The sequence below is a fragment of the Aspergillus luchuensis genome, chromosome 5 (assembly GCF_016861625.1).
Source record: "Aspergillus luchuensis IFO 4308 DNA, chromosome 5, nearly complete sequence".
NCBI lineage: Eukaryota > Fungi > Ascomycota > Eurotiomycetes > Eurotiales > Aspergillaceae > Aspergillus > Aspergillus luchuensis.
This window is the reverse complement of record NC_054853.1, coordinates 5,324,709-5,350,933: the sequence shown is the minus strand read 5'-3', so window position 1 is coordinate 5,350,933 and position 26,225 is coordinate 5,324,709. Positions and strand designations below refer to the sequence as shown.

General features: G+C 47.2%; 8 protein-coding genes across 8 annotated transcripts; 5 read left to right on the top strand and 3 right to left on the bottom strand.

The window, feature by feature from the left end:
• Nucleotides 1-321: 321 nt before the first annotated feature.
• On the top strand, nucleotides 322-1,119 carry AKAW2_51750A (uncharacterized protein; the record flags this gene model as incomplete). Its single annotated transcript, XM_041691714.1, has 3 exons — nucleotides 322-389; nucleotides 448-640; nucleotides 697-1,119. The coding sequence occupies 3 exons, from the start codon at nucleotides 322-324 to the stop codon at nucleotides 1,117-1,119; spliced, it is 684 nt and encodes a 227-aa protein (XP_041545171.1).
• Nucleotides 1,120-2,079: 960 nt separating this feature from the next.
• AKAW2_51749A (Zn(II)2Cys6 transcription factor domain-containing protein) lies at nucleotides 2,080-4,195 on the top strand (the record flags this gene model as incomplete). Its single annotated transcript, XM_041691713.1, has 6 exons — nucleotides 2,080-2,204; nucleotides 2,260-2,313; nucleotides 2,364-2,885; nucleotides 2,934-3,083; nucleotides 3,133-3,401; nucleotides 3,684-4,195. 6 exons carry the CDS (start codon nucleotides 2,080-2,082, stop codon nucleotides 4,193-4,195), a joined length of 1,632 nt encoding a protein of 543 aa, XP_041545170.1.
• Nucleotides 4,196-6,509: 2,314 nt separating this feature from the next.
• On the top strand, nucleotides 6,510-7,907 carry AKAW2_51748A (glycoside hydrolase family 71 protein; the record flags this gene model as incomplete). The annotated part of the gene is made up of 1 exon (XM_041691711.1): nucleotides 6,510-7,907. One exon carries the CDS (start codon nucleotides 6,510-6,512, stop codon nucleotides 7,905-7,907), a length of 1,398 nt encoding a protein of 465 aa, XP_041545169.1.
• A 5,877-nt stretch (nucleotides 7,908-13,784) lies between these two features.
• AKAW2_51747S (terpene synthase family protein) lies at nucleotides 13,785-14,600 on the bottom strand (the record flags this gene model as incomplete). The annotated part of the gene is made up of 3 exons (XM_041691710.1): nucleotides 13,785-14,208; nucleotides 14,289-14,536; nucleotides 14,586-14,600. 3 exons carry the CDS (start codon nucleotides 14,598-14,600, stop codon nucleotides 13,785-13,787), a joined length of 687 nt encoding a protein of 228 aa, XP_041545168.1.
• Nucleotides 14,601-18,993: 4,393 nt separating this feature from the next.
• Nucleotides 18,994-20,658, bottom strand: AKAW2_51746S (uncharacterized protein; the record flags this gene model as incomplete). Its single annotated transcript, XM_041691709.1, has 4 exons — nucleotides 18,994-19,297; nucleotides 19,372-19,715; nucleotides 19,769-20,382; nucleotides 20,448-20,658. 4 exons carry the CDS (start codon nucleotides 20,656-20,658, stop codon nucleotides 18,994-18,996), a joined length of 1,473 nt encoding a protein of 490 aa, XP_041545167.1.
• An 864-nt stretch (nucleotides 20,659-21,522) lies between these two features.
• Nucleotides 21,523-22,820, top strand: AKAW2_51745A (SDR family oxidoreductase; the record flags this gene model as incomplete). The annotated part of the gene is made up of 3 exons (XM_041691708.1): nucleotides 21,523-21,550; nucleotides 21,615-21,869; nucleotides 21,922-22,820. The coding sequence occupies 3 exons, from the start codon at nucleotides 21,523-21,525 to the stop codon at nucleotides 22,818-22,820; spliced, it is 1,182 nt and encodes a 393-aa protein (XP_041545166.1).
• Nucleotides 22,821-23,604: 784 nt separating this feature from the next.
• On the bottom strand, nucleotides 23,605-24,081 carry AKAW2_51744S (DUF3237 domain-containing protein; the record flags this gene model as incomplete). The annotated part of the gene is made up of 1 exon (XM_041691707.1): nucleotides 23,605-24,081. One exon carries the CDS (start codon nucleotides 24,079-24,081, stop codon nucleotides 23,605-23,607), a length of 477 nt encoding a protein of 158 aa, XP_041545165.1.
• Nucleotides 24,082-24,658: 577 nt separating this feature from the next.
• On the top strand, nucleotides 24,659-26,033 carry AKAW2_51743A (cytochrome P450; the record flags this gene model as incomplete). Its single annotated transcript, XM_041691706.1, has 4 exons — nucleotides 24,659-24,860; nucleotides 24,946-25,304; nucleotides 25,360-25,965; nucleotides 26,019-26,033. 4 exons carry the CDS (start codon nucleotides 24,659-24,661, stop codon nucleotides 26,031-26,033), a joined length of 1,182 nt encoding a protein of 393 aa, XP_041545164.1.
• Nucleotides 26,034-26,225: the final 192 nt, after the last annotated feature.

Below are 26,225 nucleotides of genomic sequence, written 5' to 3'. Positions count from 1 at the left end.
ATACATTCCACAATAAGACGTGAGAAAAATCATAGGTTATGCGTTCGTCATAGTCCGAATTTCAGGTTAAGGATTACCACTCTCCGGAGGGTATGGCGAACCGAGGACGGAACGGTGGATGGCAGTTCGAGCCGTCCCGCATGCCAAGTTCATCCGACAAATCATATGCTCAGAAACGGAGTATACAGAAAGCATCAGCTTGTCTATAAAGCCCATGTAAGTCCTCTGACAGTGTGACTATTCCAGAGCAACAAGGCCAGAGCAACAAAGTCATCATAACAGCTTTACCGACCGAGTTCTAGAGCGACAAACGACTCCAACATGTCTACTCCCTTCGACCTTCGCAACCCCGGACGCCCAGTCCATGTCGGCGTTGTCCTGTTGAATACGTGAGTCTCACGCTCAGCAAAACCTACCCAAATGACCATCTGACTGTTCACGATACAGTGTAACTGAACACCTTGACATTGCACCCGTTGGCTTCTTCCACAACTTCAGCACCTCCTTCATCAAAAACCTCCCACCATTCGCCATCTCCGACGACCTCAGATCCCAAGCCCTAGACTTCGTCACCCACTGGGTCACAGAAGATGGCACGACCCCGGGCTCCCTGAGCGGAAACCTCAAAGTCATCCCCACGGTACTATCTCCCCCAATACAAGCTCCACACCGAAATCCCATCATTAACTCCCACAGGACTCCTTCGCCACCTGCCCACCCCTCGACATCGTGCTCATCGGCGCCGGTCAAATGGGCTACCAAGCCACCACTACAGAGAAAAATTTCCTCCGGAAGTGCTACGCCGAATGTTCCGCATTCTTGTCTGTTTGCGGTGCGTCGGACGCCCTCCTAGCGACGGGCATCTTGGAAGGCAAGACGGCGACAGGTCCACTTTCGTTTCTGCCATTGTTTCGTGAGATAGCTCCGGGCACGAACTGGGTGCAGAAGAGATGGGTGAGGGATGGAAAGATGTGGACTACGGGGACGTTGTTAAACGGCCTGGATATGATTGCTGCGTTCGGGAGGGAGGTTTGGGGTGGGGAAGGGACTCTGGTGGAACATGTCCTTCTGACAGGGTATTTTCCGAGCAGGAATGTGGATTATGAGGATGAGAAGTGAGGTCTGAGGTGGCAACGGAGAGTATTTGTTCGAGATTAGTACTGTCTCCTTGCGTCGTCTGCAAAAGCCTTCCAGCTCACCTCTGGTCCAATCTATCGCCGCTTCGGCCAGTCAGCAATTAGCTCCTGTACTATTGTGTTCCTTTTCCAGTAATACATTTTGAAAAGTTCGAAAGACATGCCAAGTAGGCTGGAAGAATATATAATATCATTAGTCACTACTCAAGCATCAGGGCAACGAATACGTAGTAGGCTATTGGTGGAAGTTGTGGCCAGTTGCATAGTTACCAGTTTCCAGTGGTTGCTGACTAGAATAAATCATAAGCATTCTGTTATACTGTACATAAGAGTTATACTAGTATTTATACACTACTTTGAAATTATATTTAAGAAAATAACAAGAGGTCAACTGTATGAAGCTTATTTTGTAGCTATTTATCACTGTTAAAAGTCCATTATTTTCCTATCTCTAATCTTTATGTAGAGAATCACATTACTATTTCTCATCCATATTGAGTGAGTATTCACTGTCACCTCACTGTCAATTCACTGTTACTTCACTCTCTTCTTATATATATCATATCTTTCTCCCTTCTCACTCTCTCACTCGTTCTCTTTCTCCCTATCTCTCTTGTTTCTGTCTTTCCCCCCCTATTGAAGCAAAATGGTCGCTGTAGGTCACTTGTGGTGCTTTCGGATGATGTATGTTTCAAAGACTCAAGTATCAAGTATAGAGACTATATTAGAGCAGAGTACTGTCTGGCGGGATATACTGATTGCCATAGCAAGCACATAGTATCAGCGCTAATCCTAATCGGGAGGTCCGGCTACACTTGCCATCCGCCTGTCAGCTCGGCTCAGCTTTCCCTCCGCACTTCCATATACTCTTTCGCCCTATCTGACCGTCATCATCATCGATCGTTCTCTAATTCATTTATGACTTGATTTTGGGAGTAACAGAATGGCGGACAATTATAAGTTCATGTGTCCGCGTCCGCGGAGCTCCAAAGCTTGCGATGCATGTAGAATGCGGAAAATCAGGTGTATACCTAACGAGAAAGGCGGCGGGGTAGACGCCTGTCGAAGGTATGTACTAATTCTGGAGTAATGTGTTCGTGCTAGACCTTGTTGACTTGTGTAGATGCGCAAAGCTTGGATACACATGTACAGTTAACGGGAGTCTCCAATCGACGACGTGAGTAGCCTGTTGCCATACAATCCAAGTCATTTGCCAATCGCGAACAGAAATGAAAAGAGCCCCGAGAAGCAAGTGGTGAAAGCTTCTACGCATGAAGGTGACGATGTTGTCTCAGGACTATTTCGAAACCAGCCAAAAACAGAAGAAGAAGACGAGGTAATGCAGCTACGCCAACTGCATCGCGGTGTATTGCAAGGCCGGGGTCTCGGCGAAGGGTATCCTAGTACCCTAATAGATCCCAATATCAGCGTCGGTGATGCTGTGGACTGTAATTCTAGGTCTAGCAAGATCAGCCTGAACATGGAAGAGGCCGAACAGCTACTATTGCAGTTCAGACAGCAAAGGGCCTACTTTCCATTCATCGATGTGCTCGAGGGGACTACAGCGGCGTCAATGGCATCATCTCAACCCTTCTTATTACTAGCTATTCTGACCGTATCCTTGACGCGGAAGCCGCTTCTGCAAAAGAGGCTGGATGAGCGATTCCGCCGTGTACTAAGTGAAAGAGTTATATGCTATGGTGCAAAGAGCATGGATTATGTTCAAGGTCTACTGGTTTATATGGCGTGGTATGATAGATGGTCCTGTTTGGTGAATGGTATTGACTATTTACTCAGGCGTCCGTTACATATCCGACCGCTTAGTCGCCAGGGCTCGCAGTTCATGCAGATACTTGTGACTATGATATCTGACTTGAAGCTTACGGAGAAGATGCACGATCAGGCTGCTCGAGACATCTGCCTTGGGTGTTTTAGTCTTTCATCCCTGTGAGTCTGTGTCAGGTAGTCTGGGATAAGTGTCTAATTGGATGCACAGGTTATCCGTTGGCTTCCGACGGCGTGGTGATGACATCGCATATAAGTATCTCAAACAAGCGGTGGATGCCAAACAGCGGTTAAACCAACCGTATGACGAACAGTTTCAACTCTCGAAACTTCACGTCCTATTTGAGAAGACAGTGCGCTGCCACATAGAATGTGGCCCTCTGAAATGCTCAATCACCAAACAACGGAAAGTCGAAGAGAAAATGGAATCTCTCCGCCTAGAACTACAGATATTTGAACGAGTACATGGCCCCAGCACCAGTAAGTAAATTAACAAGCCACAGAGGCAAGACGCTAACATACACACTGCCCCTGTACGTCTTCTACTATCATCACTCAAAGTGCATATCGCTCTTCTACCTTTCCGAATTCTCGATCCTAGACCGAGCACCATACCCAACTTCGAACGCTTAGTCGATCAAGGCACCTCCTGCGCAACTCAAATCCGGTCTTTCTTCGAATACTTCCTTTCCATCCCACAGGGTCAATATATACTCTTCTCCATTCGAGATTGGTGCCAATTAATACTCACCATCAGCGCAGCCTCCGACATCTGTTTCCTATCTCTTGCTTCTATGAGCCCTATATGGACCGACTTCCAAATCAAGACACGATCAGGCATGTTGATCTATCTCGAGAGTCTTTCTCATCGAATGTCGAGACTTTCCGTCACAAAGGCTGGAGAGACCCCTGATGTATTTTTTATGTTCAAGTCGGTGTTGGATATCGTGCTCTCCACATATGCTCCGACCAGCGGGGACTCTTCATCCCTAACGTCAACAAGCCGTAGGGGAAACGCTCTTGAGAGAGAGGAAACTGGCCGGGATGTGGCTGCTACTTCGTCCACACCTTTGACCCGCTGCCCCATGGTCAACGGGAGTATCCGAGAGTCAGAGTTCTGGGAGGCCATGAAACAGAGTGATGTGTACCTAGAAGGGTTGACGAGCGGGGTGAACGGTGAGGATGTGTACAAATCGGGAGTAGATAGTTTGCTCGCTGATTGTGGGGATTGGCCGAGCATCTTTTCAGAATGGGTCAACGTGTCAGTAAATTAAATGAGAGACATTCTTTGATGGGTAGAGGATTTACCCCCCAAAAAACTCATGGACCGGTTTATCGGGAGGAGGTGCTGTAGTTTATGTTCGATTGTGATTCCATAATTGATTCTGAGCGAAGGTTTAATATAACTACACACCATTATCGGATTTTCGCGAGGGCTTTACAGTGTAAGGATCATCTTGAGTCGCAGACGCATTCTTTGAAAGCTGGTTACGTGAGCTGGTCCTAGGACTCTAATAAAGAGAATCGCAGCTTGTATGACAACCCTGACCGATCACATCCGCCTGCCAGGAATTGTTTACATGGCAAGTAGACCAGGACTCTTACAAAAATCTCCACAAAGGAGGCATGATAGCTGACAAGCCCCCTTGGTCTCATGTCATCGGATCCAGCACACGGGTGGATCATTTAGCAAGGTCTTCTCGCGACAGCGACTTTGCATGGTCGCTTTCACCTGTTTATGACCGAAATGCAATCAGAAGGAAGACATGCGATCAAATCAAGCCAGAAATATGGGAAAGCCTGCGAGCAATGCTTATCATCGGAAAACGCTGAAAGTGCGGGTGTTCAGGGCGCAGGTACGAATGTTATCGACCGCTGTCGGTGATACTATGCGTATGACACTCACATTTCTGAATTTTATGAATTCAAAGGCCCGAGATAAGGACATGCATTAGTATTATTGCTGTGGAGTACGTTACAATCGAATCAAGTATCCGGTCAACATGCACCAAAGGACTACGAGGCGGACAAACCCAGCTCCTTGCGTGTTTCTCTGCGTACTTTTGCCATAATTTCTAATGGGATTCGTAATTAGGCGGAAATGAATGTCGAAAGATAAATTTAATTAGATAGATCCAAGGTCAGTCGCTGCAAATGAGAGGGACGTATGGGTTGGTGTAACTGGGTACCCCTGGACACTACGGGGAAGGCCGACCCGGTGAGAGGGTGCAGGGTAGGTTTAGAAAGAAGACGTCGAGCAAGGACGATGTTGGATCCCAAGTACGCTGCCAGGAAGACGTTCCTGTGGGTAAATGAAGGAGATTCGCAGGGAGGTGGCAAACCAATTAGCAGCGACTAGCGGAGAGAGATATGGAGACAAGAAATCGATTCTTCGGGCGAAGTGTTGGGATTCAGCCTTATATTAAGTTGTGTTGATATTAAGCTGTAGATCCTGGTGGACATAACTCGCATATTTGACGGAGTTGTCTCTCTGATGCCTTCTGGAAGGAAAGTAACTAGGAACTCATCTCGGACTTTTAAAAGAAACCTTGCATCCTTTTGAAACGCTCGGTCAGAAGCGCTGTGCGACATGAACTGGTAAGTGTGGTGGTGGAGCCAATTTTCTGACAGGTCAGCTGTTGGTGAGTTGAGACTTGGTGAACTTGTTTCAGTTTGCACCAGCCCCTGGATAACTTCGTTTCATCGTAGCATTTTCGGCCCCATACACCCAGGCTGCGGTTCGTTTTTATTGGTGTGTGCCCGGATGGTGATTTATTGATGCAAGTATCCGCGTGGGTGCAGGGCTATCGCAGCATCAGCATTGGTGTTTGTGTCTCAGCGCCCCCACCAACACCGAGTCAGCGCTAAGCATAACCGCTACCCATTGGTGTGAACAGCCTTGCGCCGTTGCACCTTCGGATCCATTCAGAATCTAAGCTAACGGCGTTCATTGGCGAACCGTAAATGAGATCATTCCGATTAAATTGCACTGACCACCTCGTCCTGATAAGCTTCTGTTCTTTGTTTCCGATCCTTTGTCTACTTTTTGGCCGAGAAATGAACTATTCTCCCTTCGCCATGGTTTCATTCTTAAGCAGCAAAGTTGGGGTCCAAAATGCCCATTACACACTCACGCCATACTAATTTTCCACGAGGCTTTCTCGCATGCGATGAAATGACTCATAATTGCAAGAAATGTTCCTGATTACCCTCACATCGACCCACGCGATGGATGTACACTCAGAAATGGATCTAGCAAACGCCCCGCCCTATGGCAACCAGCCTGTAACATGCCACAACCGACCTGACGGCTTGCATTAGTCTATCCCGATATTGCAGATGGGATAGAGAAAATGCTCCTATTGGTTACAACCCTGCATCGCCAGGTTCGGAGTATTGATTGGCTCGCATAAGGCAGCCGTTTATAAAGACTCGAATGCCTCCGAACCAGTCCCAGCATCACGCCCACTTTCCTTCACCACCCACCCGGGCTCTTCGCCCACAGTCACTCCTTTATCGAACTACTACAGTTCATACTCCATTCTTCAATTCTATTCCACTCGTGCAGATAGGCTCGACGCCCTCACGATGATGAAATTCTTGTTCATTGCCCTTTTCGGGCTCCTATGGGCTAAGCAGGCGCTGGGCGCCGCCGTGTTCGCCCACTTTATCGTCGGCAACGCATGGAACTACACACTTACAGACTGGGAAAATGACATGACACTGGCCCAGGAGGCCCATATCGACGCATTCGCCCTGAACATGGGTTACGGTGACTCGTCCACCGCAACGCAGGCTGCTCTCGCGTTCGAAGCAGCCAACAAAGTCGACTTCAAGCTTTTCTTTTCCTTCGACTACGAAGGAGGCACCGGTGCCTGGCCAGAATCTGACATCCTCACTTACCTTAACAAGTACGCCTCCAACTCCGCCCACTACAAGTACAACGGCAAGGCGTTCGTCTCTACTTTTGAGGGTACCGCCTACGCGACGGACTGGAAGTCCATCAAATCTCAGGTAGACTGCTTCTTCGTCCCGGACTGGTCTTCTCTCGGCGCAGAGGGCGCCTATGAGGCTGGCGGTGGAGGTATCGTCGACGGCCTTTTTAGCTGGGGTGCCTGGCCTTCCGGTCCGAACAACATGAGCAATGCTACTGATCTCAGTTACCTCGATCTCGACATCCCTTACATGATGCCTGCCTCTCCGTGGTTCTACACCAACCTCGCCTCATACAGCAAGAACTGGCTATGGCGCGGTGATAGTCTCTGGCATGACCGGTGGGAGCAGATCTGGGATCTGCAGCCGGAGTGGGTGGAGATCCTTACCTGGAACGACTACGGCGAAAGCCACTACATCGGTCCCATTCGTGAAGATGCAATTAGTCTCATGACGACTGGTGGTGCACCGCTGAATTACATCGAGAACATGCCCCATGATGGATGGAGAGACCTTCTTCCTTTTGCGATCGACACTTACGTGAAAGGAAACGCAACTCTCGGCGACGAAGGCATCGTCACCTGGTACCGACCGAACCCGTCGGAGTCCTGCGGCACAGGAGGTACTACCGGTAACACAGCCAGTGAGGGACAGACGCTATATCCGCCCGCTGAAGTGGCCGAGAACAAGATCTTCTACTCAGCGATGCTTCACTCGCATGCGAATGTCACTGTCACTGTTGGTGGCACATCGTTGGGCGCTACTTGGGCCAAACACGGCCGAAACAGCGGCGCAGGACTCTACCACGGTGCCGTGGAGTATGGTAGTGCGACTGGTAAGGTGGTGGTTAGTATCACCCGGGATGGGGAGATGCTGGCCAGTGTGGCTGGTCAGTCGATTAACGCGACGTGTGTCAGTGACTTGTCCAACTGGAATGCTTGGGTTGGATCTAGCGTTGCGAAGAAGACGAATTCCCGTCGTGATGCTACACTTCCAGTGAAGAGTAGACATGCGCACCGTCACGTTGGGAGAGGACATAACCGCTTTCATTGATGCAGGCATAGTGGGAGTTTAGATCTCAATTCAATTCGGTACAATGTATATTTCTTTTTGAGGTTTATCGTACGGAGAACATCAAACACGCGGTGATTCCTGAGATATTGTAAGGATTACAACACAAGATATATAACGAGTAAGATACACAGTGTCACTTTGACGCCTATCTCAAGGATTAAAAGTATCAAGAAGATAGATAAAGGCATACGCACACTCACACACAATGATAGGGCGCACTTTGCTCTCGCCTTTAAGAGGTATGTTAGGTATGTGGTATTAGCCAGCGACTGTACAGCCAGATTCAGTATATTGGACATCTGCTTCTCTTTCCAGTTCCATGGTATCCGACAGTGTTCATGTGCGCCGCGAAAGGGTATAAGAAAAGTCCACAATTGCGAAGCGCGGTTACGAACATCGCATACACCCACAGCTTACGGAACGATGATAACAAGACTAGCATTTTGAGAACAATGACTCACATCGAACAGTAATATTGACATAATTTTTTGCTGATCCGCTTTTCCATCGACACCATCATGACCACTTGCGGTGGCGCTGCCGGTGATTCCAGGAACCTGGCACATTCTCCCTTCTCCCTTCCCCTTTCTACTCCTCGCTTCCACCTTTCAACTTCCCCCTACTCACTTCTCCCTATCTCCTTGAAGCCTTCTGTTGTCCAATACCAAAGCCTTCTACGATTTATTTCGCACCAAAACAATACAGCAAGAAATACCAAGATCGGAACCCCCCAAGGTATACTCTTACGATCCTTACCCATTGGCGCCTACAATGGAACTCCCCATTAAAATTATGCTCTGCGCTGCCTTGTTCGGAGTGGGCCTTCTCGCATTTTGTACCCTTCTGGCCGGTGGCTATATTATGTACTAATTCCGTTCCTATCATAACGTGCGACGACACGGTGTCTGAGACTAACTTCGTTCGTCTACCTAGTCCACTAACTCCCGCGTCTATCTACATTGCGTACACCAGTGGCGATATGAGTGGACTGATGCAAGGCATCGAAGGGGCCCTTCAACAAGGATATCGTGTCCAAGTCGTCTTCGACAGGGTCTAGGGTATCCTAGGGTAGAGGATCTCGGATAAGAATGAAAAGAAAAGCTCATGACTGACGACAATACGTATCTCTGGAGGGCTTCTGTATGGGTGCTTGGTGAGCTGTTTGTCCTACTTGGGTTTGTCCGAACTATGCTCAAGTCGTTATTTTGAAAGACTTTTTCGCTTTAGGAGATGCCAGCCGTTCACTCGCTATTACCTCGTTGTGCGGGTCAGTATACAGTAAATAGTATTCCCACACCTGATCGACCCCTACTATGTAAGATCCTAGCCTTAAAGTGCCCTATCTTTGAAGCGGGAGGATGGCTTAGCCCCGGCGAATTCCTCAAATTCGGAAAATTACCCCCAAGAGCGCATGCTGCCACCGCAGCTAACCACGCCACTCAAATAGAATCGAGAAATAAAACATGTCGCAACTGGACAGCTAATTGCCAGCGACATCTTCTCCTCTGTCTTCTTTCCGATTTACCACTTCCTGCTTCCTATGTTGTTGTTCTTTCTCCTTGGGGTGTGCTGCCTCGCCCACTTCAGTGGAGCGTGTTTGGGTCGTCTATCCTGACGTGTTCGTCCTCTGTCTAGACAAGGTATGACCAAAACACATGTCAACTAGGTCGAAATTGGTAGTTTATTAGCCGTCGAAGTATCCACTTGTTCGTGGGCAAGTCTTTCATCCTGGTCATCCCATGGGATCTTCTTTCATCAATAGGAAGAAGATCTGGGACGATGTAGGGTGGGATGTCGGATTCAGAGGATGAGGTACCATGGTGGATAGTCCTCTAACCTTGGATAGAGCGCGTGCTTAGACAGCCACTGCGGAGAAAGTAGGGACCCCATCAGGAAGGCTGCCGGCCTCAGGCGTGGTTGGATTGCGCGATCTCAATTTGAATCGGTAGCTTGAGGGACCTTGTCCAAAATCATAGTTTCGTCGACCATGTTTCAGGAAGCATGTCTGTACTGGTTATTATATTACACTCCCATCTACTAATATCACTGTCAAGGAGCATCTATCTGTTATCGTAGACAATCCTTAGCTGCTGGTTGCAACTTGCTGCCATAAGATCTAGGAACATCTGTTGGAAAGATGGACAAACTTCGTAGACGATGAGACTCCAGCCACGGAATTATCGGGGTCATGGAGTTACTCAGCCACCGAAAACGAATTCGACCACGCATTGCCAACCTCGAGAAAAGAGCCCCAAACGGACTTATCCCTTGCGGATGGAGACCCTCAAAGAAAGCGCTACTGGGTGACAACGACAAAGATCGAAAACAAACGGATTGGAGCCAGCATTAAACAGCCTGATGGTACTGTTGTACATACAGCGAGTGCAGGCTTTGATTCCAAAGTCACTCTCCGGAGTATAGACCCAGTGGAATATACAAGAGATGACTTGAATCTTGAACGAGAGGATACCGCCGATGGCAATTTTTATTCTCCGAACTATCACTGGTACTGGGATCAAGACAATTACTATCTCACCGGCACGATATACGATTTCCGAAAGGTTGAACTGTATGGTTATGATGGTGGCACTGATCCATACCTGAAATATTCTACCGGCTTTTTTTCGGCGCACGAGCCTTGCAACATCTTCTATTATTGGCCGATGGGCTCCAAGGAGACGCTTACAGTGGGAAAGGGACTTATGACAACTGAAATTACGATAAATCAAAGACCCAGCGCCATGTGCTGTACCCGTATGCGGTTCGAAGGGGCAAATCCATGGAAAGAGGATCAATGGTGGAAGGGTAAATTTACCATCTACGACAAATTTGGCAATTCGGGCATTTTTTTCATGGGCTATGATGAAGATTGTAATCAGCTGCAGATCTTAACTAAAGGATATGAGGGTTGACATGCTTTGTCCCAATACGGAAAATGGAATTGTGGGGTTCCTGTGATGTTGTCGTGTTTTGAATCCGTGAGATTTTGATACGAAATTTTTTATCATATAGCCAAAGTGTCTTGCTATCGGACAATGTCGCTTGAATTATCGTTGCTGATCCCGCAAAGGTTGAGAAGTACACATAGGACGTGCATTAGCTGTTGATCCGTTGATGGACATAGAGTGTGTCTAGTGACTGGGGTAGTCTTCGAGTGTGGAATACTAATGGTAGATTCACCCGCTCTAAAGAAATGACAAGGTTTGTATTAGCCTTCCCCATGAAGTAAAGGATTTCGGTCAATACCATGTATTACCATTTTATCTAGCTATGTTTACACTGAGAAGAGGAGAAAGGAACGACAAGGACGGGTTCAGCGGTATCACATAAGGAGATGAAGATATTCTGGGATAGCTTTGATACATCCATCGGTGCGTAGAGGATCGGACCAAAATAAAGAAAATCTCAGGAGCGCCGGAACACCGTGCGTCCGTGGGAGGTCGTGAGAATGGTATCACATCGACAGTAGAAGCAAAAGAAGAAAAAGAAAGAAAAGAAAAGAGAAACATCTGAACAACCAGAAAAGGCTGAATATCTGACAACCCTGACCTTATGCCCAAAGATATAGATATATGACTTCAACATTTCTAGTTATCACGGGATAACATAAAGCAAAAGGCTGCGGCAGCATGAGATTCCTCATCCCTTGGGCTTGGATGTTGTTGGTCCCAGGATCCGGACTAATCGAGACTTATCCGAATATAATCTTGAAATGGCCTCGACGCTCATATAGAGCTTTTAGGAGTTGACCACCATCATTCTGATTGTAAAAAACGCAGTTGGGTTCATTAATGAGGGGAGCACTGATTTGACATGCCCAATTATGTTAGCCGTCCATACCTCCCAACAAGCCCAGTTTGTTATGAGAGTGAGGTACATACAATATCTTTGTCAGGCCCCAAAGAAACATAAGTATCAATAAAATGCCCATAAAGATGCATGTGAGGAACTCCCGACTTCCATCACTCAGATGGGGGACCAAAAATGAAGGATAGAAGAAAGCCAGTTCAGTGAATATTCGACGGCTTGCGTTCATGTTCTGAGATTCCGGCATCCTTGATCTCATGGTCTGATGCTTTGGCCTTTCGGATTCCATGGTGTGATTAGTTGAAGTCGGATTCGAGAGTGTCAGAGTAGAAGGTGAAAAGGATGTACCAGGAATGGGGATTGGGCAGGGACGAAGACTTACTCTTGCTTGTACGGCTAATGATGATGCACATTGACGGAGATTGGTTCCAGCGGCTACTTGTTGCTGACGCTCCATAGCTATTTTTGGATCTTGAGCAACAAAACAGGGAAGGCCGCATAATCGCCATAGCGGACGAGCAGAAGAGGTACTAATACTCAGGCATTTGTCTACAGTCGGACTCGATGCCTATTGTCAGAACACATCTCTCTCCCTCGCTGAACTGACGCGAGATATCGTCCTTGATTTATCGGTTAGCTTATCCATTATTTCCAGTATACCTTTAATTTCACTATTAGTTTAATGCTTTGATGATATTCTCGCTGAATGAATTTGGGGGTTGATTAGGTGGTAGGCTGTGATTGAACCTGGATAATGAAATATTTGATTCCCCGCAGGTGATAGTGCAGTGCACGTTTGATAGGGATCAGAGGGCACTATTTATCTATGGCTTAAGTGAATGTTATGCTATCTGAATATTGTAAGTCTTGGGGCATATCACAGAGCATCAGTCAAGCAGGGTATCGATTTACAATAATGTAACCCCTACCACGGAAACTTCACCAAACCATGAAAATCGTAATTGCGTATGAAGGCTCCCTACCCGCCCCAAGTGATTAACGTCGTAGATCTTACAACTGCTTATTACTACTCAAGTGGTGCCTTCAATGACTACAGTAAGGATGACCACAGTAGTATCCAGGCTTGACCTTGTCTGCATGCTTCTCCTGCTATAGTCTTCGCACTCGGGCTCTTCCACTGAGTATTGAGGATAATGATGACATAGTCGCTGTTCCCTATACAGAAACAGCAGGCACTTTGATGGCGTCACCACAAGGCGCCGTAGCGGCGAGTACAATTTCCGTCCATGCGTATCATCATTGGCTACGGTAACGAGAGAGATTTGCTCATCTCCAGTAAGAGATTCTCTCTTCTTACCTACCACCACCTTCACACTCAAAGGCCCTCCAACTCAGGATACTACTGACTAATGATACAATGAAGTACAAAATGCTAGCATATCAGACGCTGAAATCAAATCGTCGATTCTCACCTAAGCCGGCTCTCGAATATACCTCACCTTGCTAAGCCCAGCTATTTTACATTCCCCAATGCCGATGTGAATGCGCTGCTGCGAGCAATCAAAGGGGTCCTGAACAAGAAGGCTGTATCAAAACCACCTCAGACAATAACACGTCTCTGACAGCGGTCGGTTTGTGCTAGCATTATACTTCAGCATTTCCCCAAGGATTACAACCCAGCCAAAGATATTCCACGATGTCCACAACAACATCTAGGGCCCGAACTATCCTTAACGGTTTTTACAAGGTAAGAAAAGGCCAACATTCCTGCGGACGGTCATATAAGCCTTCGTGATTTGAAAAGCGTTGTGCATATCATTGGATTCGATTTGGAGGATTAAGACAGGGCTTCAAATCCAAGAATATTTCCTCCTTATTATTTCGGAACAGTGAGGCCAGCTGTAATGAAGTAATATCCACTTAACCTAGCCCAGACACAAGACTTTATTGATAATGATGAGCTTACCGGAATAATTCACTGGCCAGATGGAAGTAACAACGTCACTTTAGGTTCTCCATTCATTTGTAATACATACTATGCCTGCCTGTGTTTCGTGCCCAGGAGTAGCTTCGTGCCAATGCAAACTTTCAATGAACCTTCTGCGAATGGTACCGAGGGCATGTGGAGCTCCACAGGTTGTTCCCGGAAACCATCCACAAATGTGCATCCACATAACTGCGCATGTCACTGGTGAGAGGAGGCTGGTACTCAGGCGAGAACAGCTGGTTCCGCAAGCGTAGAAGCTCCTTCTCATACCCAATCGCCTTCTCCTTGACTATCTTGCGAGCATCTTCGCAATCGTCTATCTGTAGCTCTCTCATAACCACCAGGACAGCGTTCATGACTCTCTTACTCCCTCTCCTGGAATTGGCAGCTTCTTTTGGCCAGCTCCAATAGTCATTGGTGAAGATGATGGCCTTCTCCATAAGGAAGAAGACCTGTTTGAGGGAGTCCATCTGCTCTGGTTTGATGTCAAGTTGCATGTGATAGACGGCCATGGCCGGGTATGCCCTTTGACCTTGATCAGCTACATTTCGAGAGCCACATATATATACTATATATATATCTGTCATGGTGTCGACGAGACCTACCACATTCCAATATCCACAAGGCGATAAGTTATGTAATCATCAAGTGTACTGAAGTTGTTTTCGTTGGTGTGATCTAGTTCCAACCAGGTTTTCCAACCGCGGAGCACCGGAATGCCGCGCTTGTAGTCGTATCTCAAGTACTCCCGTACAAATGGAACTAGCAGCTTCCCAAAGACTGTTTCTGACTCGATGCTTTCTGGATCATCGCTACTGAATATTTCGTGCACAGCTTTGACATTTTCCTTGTCCTGCTTGCCATGTTAAGTTTGTTTCTATCACGGGATGCGCTTTTTATACCTCTTGGTGGGACATTGATTCCAACTTGTCTTCAGAATATTAGTAACCTGCTAAACTATGATGTGTTGCGTTCACCATACTCACCGTCGAAAAGGAAGAAAAACTCAGTAAGCCACGCCGAGTGTGGGAAAGTTTCATCGTTTGATTCTGGTAATATCAGAGAAATCCATGATCCCGATACAGGGTCACCGGTGTAGTTGAAGTTGTCAGAGGCACCATCTCCAATAATGTCATGCCACTGCCGAATAAGGTCATGGAGAACTGCATCAACCTCACGGAATCTCTTGTGTCGTCTGACCGGAAGGGCTGTGAAGCATCCGTGCTTTTGGACTTCTTCTTCGGGTACTTGCACAGAATAGCAACATTCTTGTTGCCTCTGTTCAGTAACGACTGCCATCACCTATATAGAGTAATAAAAAATTGAGCCGGCTAAGGGTTGGCTTGCCTGTTGAGTCACAACTGGTTGAGGAATCCACGGGACATATATAGCCAAAGCCTCCAAAAGATGATGTAATGTGGAAATCCAATATATAACAAATCTTGACTATGCCACACATGGTGAAGTATTTTATCATTATTGCTAGTCTATCCATGCAGATGGCCCAGTACAGTAACTGCACGGTTCAGATAAACTATTCAGCCGATGTCCGGTGACCAGATATGTGTACTCTCATTCTTATTTGCTGCTTGCTATGTATTTGGTAGACTCATGGGACTCATTGACACATGAAAGTCATCCTGAGCTGATCTTTCATTCAAACCCGAAGTCAAACATCCTATCTCTCCTTCTTGGGAGACACGAACACGAGACTCAGATCCCTGTACTACTAGGAAGAGTATCTACACCGGCAGATATGGTACTGGATAGGTAGATCCCCAATGCAGGTAACTAGATTTGGAGCCACGGTACTTTTTATTCATCTCAATCGCCTCGATCGTTCTATTAATATCCGGCGACGAGTACCCCCGTGCCGTCGGGTGTAAAGGTCTACGTACATGCTTATCATGTAGAACGTGTGGGTAACGAACTTTACTGTCTTGTACTGACACGCTGTGAAACGAGGGTGTATCGACTCATGACAGGCGAATACACATATTTGTTGAGCTGTCGACCAATGGCATGAATTAATTGTTAGCTACAGATGTTATATACTTGTTTGCTTAAGCCTTCCTACTTTTTCCTCTCCCGGACGCGGTGGACATATTTCTCTGATACAGGGCTCCATATCATAACACGGAAAACACGGACCTGCAGAACCGGTCACAGGTAAGCGTCGTGTTTATAGAAATGTGAGTTGAACTTTATCATCCCTATGTAAGCCACTCAAAGATGATGGTTTCTTAAACCAGCGCACAGACGCCTCTTACGAAATTTCACTGCTCGACCTCAGGGAGAACAACTAATAATTCAAACGATTCAATGAATAACGAAGGTTTCGTACTTATGAAGAGTAAAGACGGGGATCCCGTCTCCAGCAACGGAAATCCGATCTTCTCTTACCAGGTATGACAAACAGGAAAGGTGCCAGTTGAGTCCCAACGACACCCAATACTCATCATGCGAACTCTACTAATACTAACAAATGAGTAGGTTAAATATAATGATAGACTATCTTCCTGCATCCTGCCATGCCCTTGAGGAGTCTGTGGTCCATTATTATATCAACCTGTCTCTTCTATCACAGCACCCTTCAACAGCAGTGGCACTAAAGTGTATCAGATATTATCCGTCCGTGGCAAAGCCAATTATTCTGTCAACCTGTCAGCTTCTAAAAAAGATCTTGAATTTGTAGGCTGGGGCTATGTTGAAGCAAGACAAGATCATTTTCGGCTGCGATTTTCTTCGCGCATATGTCCCTGTCATGAAAATTCAATCTGGCATAACACATCGTCCTATCACCTTATAGATCTGCGAAGATGAGTTTGAAATGTATCATTGATACAGCCGATCATCGGACTCACCGATATGAGGTCATTGCCTGTGTAATATATAATTACGATACTCGAGCACAGACTTGCAACCGCATGGTCGAATGCCAATGATTGATCATACAAATTCCTGTCAAACCTTGTATCCGTCCATGACTCAGTTCCATGGAATGAGTGGGGCTAAACAGAGGTTAATACGACTCATGGACTACACTGAGGCTCGGTTACGCCTTTTCTCTATTGTGGTGTGGTGACCTCAGTGCTGATTGGTTGGTGCGACATGGTCGTGATCCCTGAGCGCACATACTCCGAGATTCAGCTCTAAGGAAAGAGGTTTGTTAGTATGTGGGGCTCTTCCTTAAAAGAAGACGCCGTGTAAAAACTCAGTCAACCAACCTGCATCATCACATAGAAATTTCCGGTGCACATTCTGGATCTGATACTCCAGAATATCACACAAATTATACCACATCATGAATTTCGGTATCTCTGCTTTAGCAGTCACTAGATATGGTTCAGAGCCGTGAATACTTCCTGACCTCCTATCGCCCCTCTTCTATAATGTTTGGACATTGATTAGATGGTGCAACATGTACGCATGCGATATGAACCCGTCACTATGAGCATAAAGCACATACGACCACAGGGTGTAGAGAAGAGGGCTTCCCGTCCGTTCAGCCGTACTTTAGCCACATTAGTTGAACGTGCTAGAGTGGCAGAAGATCCGAAGTTTGGCTTTCAAGAGCCTAGAGACAATTTATCGGTAAGCAGGATATCTAAAATATCCTCCTTTAGCGCTACTGTTCATGTCTGCTAATTGGCTGCTGTTCGTAGCTTAGCGCTAATTGCCTGTAAATGATGAGCTTACTGATATCTATTTCTAGACAATTATATTCTATTATCATCTTGTTTCTGCCAGTTTGTACACTATCCCCTTGACGATTTCTGTGCTATCTGATAACCAGCCTTTTCACTGAAAGTATAATCTCCATCTCAGCCATAATTTTGGTTCACCGAGTTCGCTGACCACTGATAGGAATATCAATAGTCATAGTCCTGTTTAGGCTCAAACTGTCTACTTTATTTATTTCATGGCTTTAAGTTCTCTTACATACAGTGGTATCGCATGGTAGTTTTGTCCCTTTGTTCAATTATGCCAGTCAACATGGATATCTGTCTTTACTTCTGCCTTGATAATCGATTGATCTTGCTATCTAGTGTATATTTCGCATTGTTATATGGATATAAAGCTATCATGAAATCATAAGTCCGCTCCCTGCTCGACTAGAGTAGTCCCGCCTCCCGAATACTCTACAAGAGTGTAGTGAGTTATTTGGTCTGCGCTCTATGTGATATTATCCGGGAAATACTACGCATACTGAATCACGAGCCACTAGCAAAAATACCGCAAACGTTTCGTAGTCTGCGTATACCATGCCGAGACGGGACGGCATCGTGGACGCCGCCCGTCTACCAGCCGTTCCGTAGGACAGGCAGCCTTTAGGTTGGGGCTCTTATCTGCAGCCTCGCTTATCGTCTTCGAGCCCTGGTCTTCTTGAGCGATCGATGTGTTGTAATGTTTCGTAGCCTGAACCCTAATTGCATGTTTACTAACATTGATCACCGGATGTAGGTAACTACAACCTATTCGCCAACTATTGCTTGTGGCGTATCCTATGAATCGCAGAGCCTTTTTTAACTTTGCAAAACACCCATGATGAGGGCATGAAGGATTCGTTCAGCACTGAGCAATAATGTCCGAGCTGAAGGCCTTTTTGAATCTTCGCGAAGACGTCCTTTAGTGGATACGCATGTACCAAAAATGAATTGATCGATATATCCAATTCTACATAGACCGACCAATATTTTTGAATTATAAAATTCTATATTCAGGTTTGTAGTAATCATCTGAAGTAGAGTTGTGATATATATATATTGCGCTTTGGGGCAATCAGGCATTGAAAAGATGGTTAATCTTTGAATTGTTGTTAGGCTCGTGTTGCATAATATTGGTGGAAGGGTAGCTTAGGACGCACGTAACTGATTACTGGTTTTCATTTGAGTTTGAGTTTCCTTCCCTAGAATTCGGTTTGATCAATTATCGGCCCGGATCGTGGATGTTTTATAGTATGGGTTTGATACATCAATGACGGCTGCAGCATAACGAACACTCAAGGGTTCTTTTATCATTCAAAGCGCAAATTGAAAGTACAAAAATATCTCATATTGTCGCAAATTTGGAGACAAATGCTCTAATGAAATGGCTGTTGTTTAAAGTGCTGCAGTTATCTTAGCCAGTTGGGTACGCAACTCGGGCGGATGAGAGGCCAGTCCGGGTAACTAGTATTCGTTAACTAGTTAACTAGCCAACTGAGCGGCAACTAAACCCCCGAGTCATAGCTTCAGGTTCAGGTACTGCTAGTATATAGCCCACCAACCCTAAGTCACATCCACCAGCACCCAACCATTTACCGCTTCATCAAACAACACCCCAGTAACCGTTTTTCTTCAAATCCTGGCTATGTACACCCGCTTTCTCCTTCGCCATCTCTTCCTCAATGGTCCAAGGTGTCCATACGTATCCTGGTGGCAGGTTGGTATTATGGAATTCCGCACCACTTTCGAGGCACGAGCGGGCCCGATAGAATTCTGTGGTCGCATATTGCTCAGGATTGTGAGTCCAGATCCATTTTCCCTGACGCAGCACGTCGTTTGACATTTTGTTGTTGATTTCGCTCCGATTATTCATTCCAGTCTGCTGCACGACGGATGCGCGTTGGTATCTGCGTGGCAATACATTAGCAATGCGTCCGGCTGGTCAAAAACCGCAGGCAACCAGCGCTGGTCAGGATCTCACCTAAGAAGCTGGTGTACTTGGGTTGCAGTTCCAACATCATCTGCCCCCAGTCGTAGGCAATCTGCAATGGAAAGCGCATCTTCAATAGCCATCGTCGCTCCATTCCCAGATGTAGGAAGAAAGCTATGTGCACTGTCTCCAATCTGCACAATTCTCCCGCAAGGCGAAGTCCATTTCGGCTGCGGGTTGCGCATCACCAATGGCCAGCGCACTATGCTGTTATCCGGCGCATTGCGGATAATGTCAGCGATTACGGGTTGGCAATCAATGAATTCAGGATGCTCTGACAGAACATAGTCTCTTGACACGGTTGCGGACCATGACTCGGTTGCGGTTCCATCATCCTGGTAGAATAGATTAACATTTGGCGATTATCAAATGAGCGCCCGTGGCCTACCTTGACTGATAATCCCAAGGAGACATAGTCTTTGGCCATCGTAAGCGCGTAATGAAGTTGACCAGCGGGCCCCAGTCGGATTTCCGGTCTCCCCATCTGCTGGTAAAGCTGCTGGAATGCCGGGGCGTTTGCTAGCCGCGAAACGGGGCACTTGAGGCGATATATAATAAATCCGGTGCTGATAGCCCTGACCTCCTCACCGAGGACAATCTTGTGCGACTTGGTTCCAATCCCGTCGGCAGCGATCACAACGTCCCCGCTAAAGCGCTGACCATCAGTAGTCATAGCTGTTGCTCTCTTGCTGGGGCCATCCTCCTCGTAGTCAACAATTGGAGTATTGAAGTGTATTGGGATGCCAAGCCTCTTGCATTGGCCTGCTAACATCTCGGCCAATTGGGAGCGAACCATGAGGGGCTTGATGCGAAGAGGATAGCATACATGTTGCGCGACACCGTTCGAGTTATACTCATATTCTGACGGAGGAGCAACAGGTCTTCCATCCTCCCCGCAAAAGAGCCACACGGGATCGTCAGAAATACGATTCCACTCCTCAAACATCGACGGGTACTTCTGCAGCGAGACCCAGGCAGACGGACCAATTCCGACAACGTCGCCTAACAAGGGTGAGCCGGGCCATTACAGAGCAGGAATAAATTCTCTCCATGGGAACCGCGCTTACCTGCCTCAGAGATGTTTGCTCCCCTTTCAACAACCTGCACATCATGTCCCTTTCTCCAGCATTCGAGAGCAGCGAACAAGCCCGATATCCCGCCACCGACAATTACAACCTTGACGGATGTTGGAGGGTACCGGAGAACGCCATCTTTGATAAAATTGCTTCTGAAGGTCGACCCACCGCCATTAGCTTCGTCGCTGTTGGTACGTGTCATTTTGCTCCCGCTTCCAGATTTTGCTCTGTTGTTCCTGACGCATATCCTTGACTGTCGGGGAATTTGGAGGCTCTTATAGTTCGAAAAGCGGGATACAGATGATTTGGTGAGTAAGATCATCGGTCTGCCATCCTTTTGCGGCATAGGACCGGGGCCAGCCAGCTGTCCTGTCTTCTACCCAAACCGGAAGGTGCAGGGTTTCCTAGTCTCATATTGACGGATATGGGTGCGCTTTTATTAGGTGCAACAGCTGCATACCCCCGAGATCCGCGAAACTCCATACAATGGTTTGTATAAGGTTGTTTGGGAAATTGTGCACAGCTACCAGCGTCGTACTCATCGAACTGTACCTGTCTGCTAGCGGTTTGTGCTGCCTGGTAATTACCTGGTGAGTACCGTCCACTTACCGGAGCTCCACACCGTAAGTCCCGGTATTTAGCGTTGCATGTCTTCATTCGGCTCGGAACCTTGCGTATGCTCCGCTTATTCAGCATAGTGGGTTAAGTTAATAACGTCTTGAGTTACTGATCTGCAGTGGAATGACGGTATCTCTGTGATTGACTCAGCAAATACGTACTTTGAGTCGGCCGGAAGCATCACAGTTTGTTGCCCGGTGGATCGATTGGTTCGGAAATCCAATATGAGCAACCGTGTATTGCCTTCTTGGTGAATAGCGTGCAATAGGAGTGTCACATGGCTGCGATGGAAGTAAAATGAGCGGCTCGAGGCGAGTGGACATGTTATTATGCAGTGCAACAAGACGTGATATATAACGACGCGTTTGTGCCGGTGAAACAAGCAAGCCATCCTGCATATTCAATATCTGGTCTTGTCCTTGCTTCTATCCTAGATTCTATTCGAATCATGTCTGAAAACCACGCGATAGTGTTTGGTGAGTATTTGACCTTAGTAACTATTCTTAACTACCACCGAACTTTACTAATATACGGGCCTAGGCGCCAGTGGAGTCAATGGTTGGGCTGTGGTGAACGCTCTCTTGCAAGGATATCCATCCGAGGATTCCTTTGCATCTGTCACAGCATTGACACACAGACCACTTAGCTTGCAAGACACATTATGGTCGAAATCACCCAAGCTAGATCTCGTCAGCGGAATCGATCTGCTCGCCGACGCAAATCAAGAGACCTTAGAGGATGAGTTGAAAAGGAAGGTGGCAAACGCCGACAAAATAACCCATGTCTACTATTTTGGTGCGTATTCCCTTTTCAGTAACCAACTCCGTGCGAGCACTAATCCATTTAGCGTATATCATGGACGCCGATCCGAAGGCGGAGGTACATAAAAATACAGAGCTAGTGAAACGAAGCGTGCTTGCCATCCAGAATGTTTCGTCCCACCTCAAGTTCGTTGTTCTTGGGACTGGGGCCAAATCATATGGATCTCACCTTCTGGAGCAATTCCCATTCCGCGATCAGGTTCCGCTCAAAGAGTCGCTACCGCGAATGCCCGAACCATTCGCATCGCAGATATTTTATTATCACCAAGTCGACCAGCTGTCTTGGATTTCCCAGGGAAAAAGTTGGTCCTTCTGCGAGCTGATGCCTAACCTGGTTGTCGGCTTTGTACCTCACAACAATTATTATTGCATGGCCCAGATACTTGCTACATATCTGGCTCTCTACGCCAAGATAAACGGCAAGGGTAGTGAAGTGGTCTTTCCAGGGACACAACGATCATGGGAATGTTTGTCACAGGACAGCAGCCAGGATATCATAGCAAAGACGGCCATATACGCATCCCTCCACCCACAAGAAACTGCAGGACAACGGTACAATGTGACAGACAGCGCTAGACCGGCGTCTTGGAGTGAGAGGTGGCCAGTCATTTGCGAGTACTTCGGGTTAAGGGGCACAGGCCCTCGTGATGGTGTTGCCGGGCCCGTACCGAACGAGTACCTAGTTGAGCACTACAATGAGTGGAGGGAACTGGAAAAAGAAGAGGGCCTTAAGACGGGAAGAGTTGGCAACAACAAGAGCTACGGCGACTTTGCGCGTATTATGATGACCTTATGTGATTTAGATCGACAGTTAGATATGAGCAAAACTCATGCGATGATGGGCAGTGCTAAGGTCGAGACGGACGGCAGAGGAGCTTGGTGGACGGCATTCGATCGCTTCCGTCGCGCAAAGATTATTCCATGAGTAACGCGCGGATGTAACTAATTTTATTTAGTATTTGGTTACCACGTTGGAATCGTTGTTCTGAAATCGCAATTATGTCCGTGATATCATTGAGTTTGACGAGATAAATGAATGGTAGGATATCTGGCATTTTCCAGGTTGGGCAGTAAGGAGAGACAAGTTTGTTACCTATTAAGATATAAGACAGCACCGCCAAGTGCAGTCGATGACCTCACACCGCTAAGGATGATGCGATAATGATAACAGAATTCTCCACCCCTGCAAGGAAAGCTCACTCAAAGAACTTCCGCCCCGAGGCCGTCGAGGTTACATAGTCAGATCCCTACGCGTGGGTATGCGGTCCATCTACATACCCGTGAGCCGCGCCTCTTCCGGGGGCGTACGGTTTCTGCGGGGAACATTATACCCGTGAGGAATGCCGATCTACCTTTGGATAGGAAAATTTCGAGGGGTTCGTCTTGGACCCCCACAGAAATGATTACGGAAGGACTGAGTCTGGTTCGCTAAAAGCATCTCGAGAGAAAGTGACTGACTCGGTCTACGGATGTATTTATGCCTTCGAGTATTGTCTGAAGATCGATCTACTGCTTCATCCCCGGTGGCCTGCCAATTGTATTCCCCAAAATCGCACTCTAGTTCCATCTAATCGAAAAGGTATAAAACGTAGTGACAACAAAGGAAGCCACAGTGGTCCACTCCTCAAGTTCCCAACGAGCAATTGCTAGCTGGCATCCTTCCAAGCGATGACCTGCAGCTCGTTCCGAACGACTCAGCCCCGGCGACTTCAGATAATTTCGTAAATTTTGATGACGACGCGGTCAGCTGATGCTGGGGGTTGTAAGTCCCCAATGAAGCAAGAAGTGTTAAGCCAATCCCACTTGCCAGGAGCGACCTCGAATCGTGGCCATGTCTTTGTGTACCAGGTTTTGCCACCCTCGCTGGCCGAGGCGCCGTCGCCATCAAAGATCGCCTTTATACTTGATTGACTTGCCCGACCAAAGCCTTCGTTCGTAATAGATATAGGTGTACCATCGCTTGCTTGGATTGAATATTTGGCGAAGACATGCACGACTCCATCGGGTCGCACAGCGTTCCGGTCTCCGCCACCAGACAAAACTTTGCCTGTCAGACGCGGTCCATCAATGGACCCTCCAGTAATTGCAATAAAACTTCTGTCGCCGCTGAATGTTGCTCCAAAGTCGATTGCTGGGGCAAGCTCGACATTCATCGTAAACGCGTACTTAAGAGTTGGAGTAGTCATAGTGAGAACTCTCAGATAATTCAAAATGATAGGCGGTATTGCCTCTATCCTTCAGCGCGTCGCTGTATCTAAAGTAGGGATCGGAAGGGAAGACATTGGCTTTCTCTGCATAACCCCGCTGGTGTCTGCGGGTATTAACGTCCGGTGAGTCAACAAGTCCTCATGAAGTCCTCGGGATTATGCCCAGTGTATCCACTTACATGCTCTTGTTACTGTTGTCCAATGGGAAGCTAACGGGGGTGTAATACATGATATACAACCTCTTCCAACTTATCGCATCCCCACCATCCGTGCGGGTTGACGACGAAAATCCAAGTTCTGTACTTCTTTTCGCGCATCGGCCCCCTTATTCGTGGTCGTCATGGTGTCTGATACGCCGGGTTAGAGGTACAGACGACCGCGGTCTGCGGCTAATGCTTCCCCGAACTCACGTGTAGAATATGGAGCCCGTGTGAAAAACAGGCAATGCTCTTAAGCCAGAGCTAGCCAGCTGCAGCTCATCCGTTTGTTAAAGCACAATACCGATGATCTGCTATAACTCTCAGGTATTTACTTACCCTGTTTTTCGGGACACAAAATGTCACTTGCCGCAAGTATTGTTAGTTTGGCGGTGTTTGTTCTTTTGGCTCACTATGTCGTACGCTTGATGTTGGATTCCGTTTCACATACCAGAGAAATTCCAGGGCCCCTTTGGTCACGATTGACGAACCTATGGTATTTGCGTCAAATGATCAAAGGAGACTTTCACAATACCAATATCAAACTTCACCGTCAGAAGGGTAAGATGAATCTGCAGGAACCACTGCCGACAGACCCACGGGCCATGTTGCATTCGTTGGTAGATGTTGCTAAAGCTAGTATTAGGAACGATAGTTCGAATTGCTCCGAACTACTATAGCTTGAGTGATCCAGCATGCCTCAAGACTATCTATGGCCTCGGAACGAAATACGTCAAATCATCGTGGTATGATGCGTGGAACACAGAAGAAGATCTTACTTGGACCAACCTTTTCTCCGAAAGAGACCCAAAGAAGCATGCCGCCAGCCGCCGTAAAGTCGCAAGCATGTATTCCATGACAACGTTGACGAGCTACGAGCCTTTCGTCGATGGTTGTATTAGCCTCTTCCGAAGACACCTTGATCAGGCAGGCAGCTCGGCCTCCGCAGTCAATCTTGCACACTGGGTCCAGTGCTACGCCTTCGATGTCATAGGATATATTACAGTGTGTAACGCTGTCTAGCCATGTCATGGGTCAACAACTGACTGTCTCTCTTTAGTTCGGAGAGCGATTTGGGTTCCTCGATAACATGCTAGACGTGAGCAATATTATCAAAAACCTCGATGCCGCTGGTTCTGCAGCTTCGTATATCGGTTTGTTTATCATGCTCCGGCCTTTGATAATGAAAATACTCCGTTTAATGGGACTGTTAGGCACGGATGCTTTGGCAGACTTCGCCGAAAGAAATGTTAAAATGGGTGGGTCGAGAAAAGCGATCTATGGCGCCGAGAAAATTGCTTTCTATTCACCTATGCTAAATAAACTCCTGGAAGCCAAGAAAGCTGCCCCCGGAAGATTCACAGAATGGGACATCATGGCCAATGTTATCTCCAACGTGGGAGCTGGGAGTGACACTACAGCTATCAGTCTCAGTGCTGTATTCTATTTCATCTACAGTAATCCCGAGACTCTCCAAAGGCTTCGCGATGAGCTAGAAGTTGCTGGAATTGATGATATCCCGAGGTTTAGCGATACGCAAAAACTTCCATACTTCCAGGCGGTGTTGAAGGAATGTCTTCGCTTGCACCCTGGCACGGGGTTTCCGATGTTTCGTGAAGTTCCTGAAGGGGGTGCTGTGATATCCGGCCAGTTCTTTCCATCAAAGGTAAGCTAGATCTAAGGGCTGTTCTCCTTTCATTCTTATTTTAGTTTGATTAGTTTGATTGGAATTAACAGTCTTTACGTATGTTTGACTCAGTCCAATGTCGGCGTGAACAGCTGGGTCATACTTCGCGACAAACAGATCTACGGTGTTGACGCGGATGAATTCCGACCGGAACGGTGGTTACATGCCAGCGAGGCCGAAAAGGCGCTCATGGAGCGAAGCTATATGCCCTTTGGTATGGGCTCACGGACCTGCGTTGG